This window comes from Poecilia latipinna, unplaced genomic scaffold, assembly GCF_001443285.1.
Source record: "Poecilia latipinna isolate Pla-1442-1.1 unplaced genomic scaffold, P_latipinna-1.0 Scaffold331, whole genome shotgun sequence".
Classification (NCBI taxonomy): Eukaryota; Metazoa; Chordata; class Actinopteri; order Cyprinodontiformes; family Poeciliidae; genus Poecilia; species Poecilia latipinna.
Window position 1 is genome coordinate 126274 of NW_015112947.1, and position 4030 is coordinate 130303.

At 39.8% G+C, this 4030-nt stretch overlaps 1 protein-coding gene across 1 annotated transcript in view; it reads right to left on the reverse strand.

The window, feature by feature from the left end:
• Nucleotides 1–1314, reverse strand: part of LOC106949208 (tripartite motif-containing protein 16-like) — a 9612-nt gene extending 8298 nt beyond the window's left edge. Inside the window, exon 1 of the mRNA XM_015035330.1 lies at nt 187–1314. Within this exon, the coding sequence (XP_014890816.1) occupies nt 187–1275 (1089 nt within the window). The 5' untranslated portion in view covers nt 1276–1314. The remainder of the gene's footprint in view (nt 1–186) is intronic.
• Nucleotides 1315–4030: the final 2716 nt, after the last annotated feature.

Genomic DNA, 4030 nt, shown 5'->3' on the forward strand with positions numbered 1-4030 from the left:
AGTGAATCTGTCTGGATGACTAGAATAAAACTGATTGCGTTTCATCAATGTCACCTTCCTGTTCCCCTCTGATAGTCTCAGCCGTCTGAATGCTGTGTTTGGATCCAGAGTGATTTCACATGAATATCTTAAGAATCCAGCTCTGCTCTTTGGTTCTGGTTCTGGTTCTGACATTAGAACATCCACCTCAGTGACCTTCAGTGAGATGTCTGTCCATGAGTCTCTCAGGACGTCCAGTAGTTTGCCTCTGAGCTCTGACACAGCTGCTGTCACGTCCTCAAAGTGTCTCAGAGGACGGATGTTGATGCTGGATGAGTGTGTCGACTCACTGAGTGTTGGCAGTCGGGGGGAGTTGAGGAGAAACTGGTTGTGATCCTCTGTGTGTGAGAGCTGCTCCAGCTCAGCGTCTTTCCTCTTCAGCTCAGTGATCTCCTTCTCCAGCTTCTCCTGAACATCTTTGACTCGACTCACTTCAGTTTCCTGCTGGGATCTGATCTGCTGCTTCGCCTCAGAGCTTCTTTTCTGGAGGAGACGGATCAGCTTGGTGAAGATCTCCTCACTGTCCTCCACTGTTTTATCAGCAGAGCGATTGATGGCCTCCACCTCCTGCTGAAGCAGCTTCACATCTTTCTCTTGGTCCTGGATCATCTGCTGGATGTTTCCTCGTCTCTCCTCCAGCTCTCTCTGCCTCTCAGTCCTTTCTGCTGCAGCTGACACTGTGTCATGACCTTTATGTTCATCTAGTAAACAGAGACTACAGATAGACTTCTGATCAGTGCGGCAGAACATCTTCATCACCTCATCATGCTGAGAGCAGATGTTCTCCTGGAGGTTCTTGGACGGCTCCACCAGCTTGTGTTTCTTTAAAGGAGCCACTTCATAATGAGGCTGCAGGTGTTTCTCACAGTAAGAGACCAGACAGATTAAACAGGACTTGATGGCTTTCAGTTTTCTTCCAGTGCAGAAATCACAGGCCACATCTTCAGGTCCAGCATAGCAGTGATCAGCAGTAGCAGCTTGGAGTCCAGTCTTCTTCAGCTGCTCCACTAAACCTGCTAACATGGTGTTTTTCTCCAGGTCAGGCCTCAGTGTAAAGGCTTTTCTGCACTGTGGACAGCTGTGAATTCCTTTCTGATCCTCTTGATCCCAGTGATCATTAATACACTTCATACAGTAGCTGTGTCCACAAGGTATAGCCACTGGATCCTTCAGTATATCCAGGCAGATCGGACAGGAGAAGGTTTCTCGGTCCAGCTGAATTGCCTGCTGCTCCATTTCTCCTCTGAGTCACAGTGACTGTGTGAGTTTCACTTCCTGGGAACAGAAACAGTTTTTGTCTCTGCTCTATGAATCACGTGTCAGTGCAGAAAGGCTGCAGCCAATCAGCTTTCAGCTTCAGGAGTCATTTGCTCCACCCAGCTGCAAGGTTTCAGAGCAGGAAGAAGAGGGAGGGATGTCAGGCTGCTATTCCAGAGAGATAAAGGCTTTTAAAGTTAAAAATGCCAAAGTTTAATATTCATCTGTTCGAAACAACTGACTGAGTTACCAAAAGTCAGGACTTTAAAATCTAATCTCTCCATAGTGTCAGATAATGAAGTAAGACTCAATGCTGCTAGGTAAATTAAATAACTGACTTGTATGATGGGAAACATTTAATTTAATTGCTCTATCTGCTGTTGATGAAGTAGATGGAAAAATATATATTTACTGTTTATAATTAAATTTATGCTTTAGATAATTCAGTGTTATCTACCACAATGATGTTGAAAGGTCCTTTTTTTATTTGGCTCATACGGATATTGACTTATTTGTTTAGTCTTTTACATAATTGTTGAGGATCTGTTTTAGAGTCAGTGACACCATTAAACCAACCAGGGTCTGGGTAAAAGAAAAGTTGCTCCTGGATAATTGAAGCCATCCGTAAATTTAGGAGTTGTTGAACAATTTCAACATTTATGGAAACATACCAAGCTGGAGGTCCATGGTTTGCTCCTTAGAGACCTCATCAAATCACTGATAGGTTGAAAATGCCAGAAATGTAGAGTTTTCAAATCTTATTGTTTTGAACAAGAAAAATCCTGATGTGTCGGTCAACACAGTTAAGTACATAATTTCTCATTTATTCTCTGAGCACTAGCATAAAGAAATTTACAATGTTTTGTTAAGGAATTTGGGGAACAACATTGCACCCATCAGGTCCAGCATCACATTATTTCTGCTGCATCATCAATCAAATTTATTAGTAGCACATTTCAGCAACAAGAGAGCTCAAAGTGCTTTACAACGTAAAAACAAAAAAGTACAAAGTTATAAAAGACACCACACAGTAAGCATCATATTTTGCGAAGTGCCATCATTGCACATCAAATGTTGATCAGTGTTTGTCTATGTTAGCCTGGGAACACTGGGAGCTGACCAGAGGGAAGTCTGGGTCTCTCTTTTAGGCTGCTGAATCCAGAACCCGACCCCGGATGGAAGGGTGGAAGGAGGAGTCATTAGAGTTAATACAGAAACTGCAGCAGTCTGTGTGGATCTTTGAAAGGAGGATGAGTCTGTGCAAATCAAATCCTCACAACTGGCTGAATTTTCTACATATTTCACAGCTTTTGGTTTGTTTCAAAGATCAGACTTCTATCTCTATACCTGGGGGTTTATTCTACTAAAGCATGTTTGTTTTCATCCCAATATATTTCAGCCTGATTGGAAAACATGGAGATCTGCAGCACCTTGTTGCTCCTGTTGTTCCTGTACACATTAGGAGTGTTAGAGGTGTGTGTCTGTTTTCAGGTCTTAAGATCTGTGGTCAGAGAGGAACTGAACATGATTTAGAGCAGGAAGATGAGGAAGAGTTATCAGGTTTTTACAACCTGCAGAATAAAGAGCAGAATTGGAAATTTTACCTTTGTCTCCTTGTTTCCATTAAAAAAGCCCTAAAACTCTCTATCATCATGAGACACTGTGAAGGACATATTTCTGCATGTTAGATGATCAAATTAATAATTTATTGTAATAATAAATAGAAAAATGTCCTCATTTATCTGTAAACATGTAAAATTCAGCTTGATTTAAAACAGAACTCACAATTTCTTCAAATTGCAACGCACAGTGCAGGGTTCTGTAATAATATGTTACACTGTTAGTTCAATAAGAAAATAAATATCCAACCACTTAATATGACTTTTGTTGACTTTTAGCAACAATGATTTATTCAAAAACCATAATATTAAGAAATAATAGTAGTTATTCTGATAAATAGATCAGTAACCAAAAATCCCTCAAAAATAATTATAGATTAGATTTGAAAAATATCAGCAAAAATACATTAATAAATGTCCAAAAATGACCGTTTCATTCCAATCAGAATAATGTCCACAAAAGAGTCCCGTATCCTCAAAAACCCCCAAAGTCCTGGAGTATTTCCCCTTTTTAATCCAAAGTCCCAATCCAAAATGAAAAATCCAAAATGACAAAATAGTGGTACCACCAAAAATCCAAAAAAGAAAAATAAAGTCTACATCTCACCACGACGGCATCCTCTCGCACCAGCCAGCGTTTCCTGGGTCCACGCTACGATCCAGTTAATAAATCCACGATCTGTGGTGCAGGGGCGAACTCCGATTGCCATTTTATGTCTTTTCTTTGATTTACTTGTTTGTTTTAAATATTCATCTGTCAAGTTTCCTGCTGCACAGATCTGACGGTGTGCGTCTGACTCACACGCCCCTTTTTATTTGGTGATCCCAAGGCAGCAAGATGCTGCCCAAATAGTCAGTTTGAAATTTAGGATAATTTTTTAACAATGAAATAACAGAAACTGTTCTGAAAAACAGCTTGATATATTTACTCTTTAATGTATTTATTCAAAAGAAAACAAGCATAGTGGTTATGCTACAACAATTTGTTTTATTGATAAAAGACAAAGAGACAAAACAGCAAACATTTATTTTCTTGATATGAATGAAAATAATTTAAAAACAATGATTGGCATCAGTTCAAAGTTGATGTTGGTTTCAATTTCTTATTTGGATTA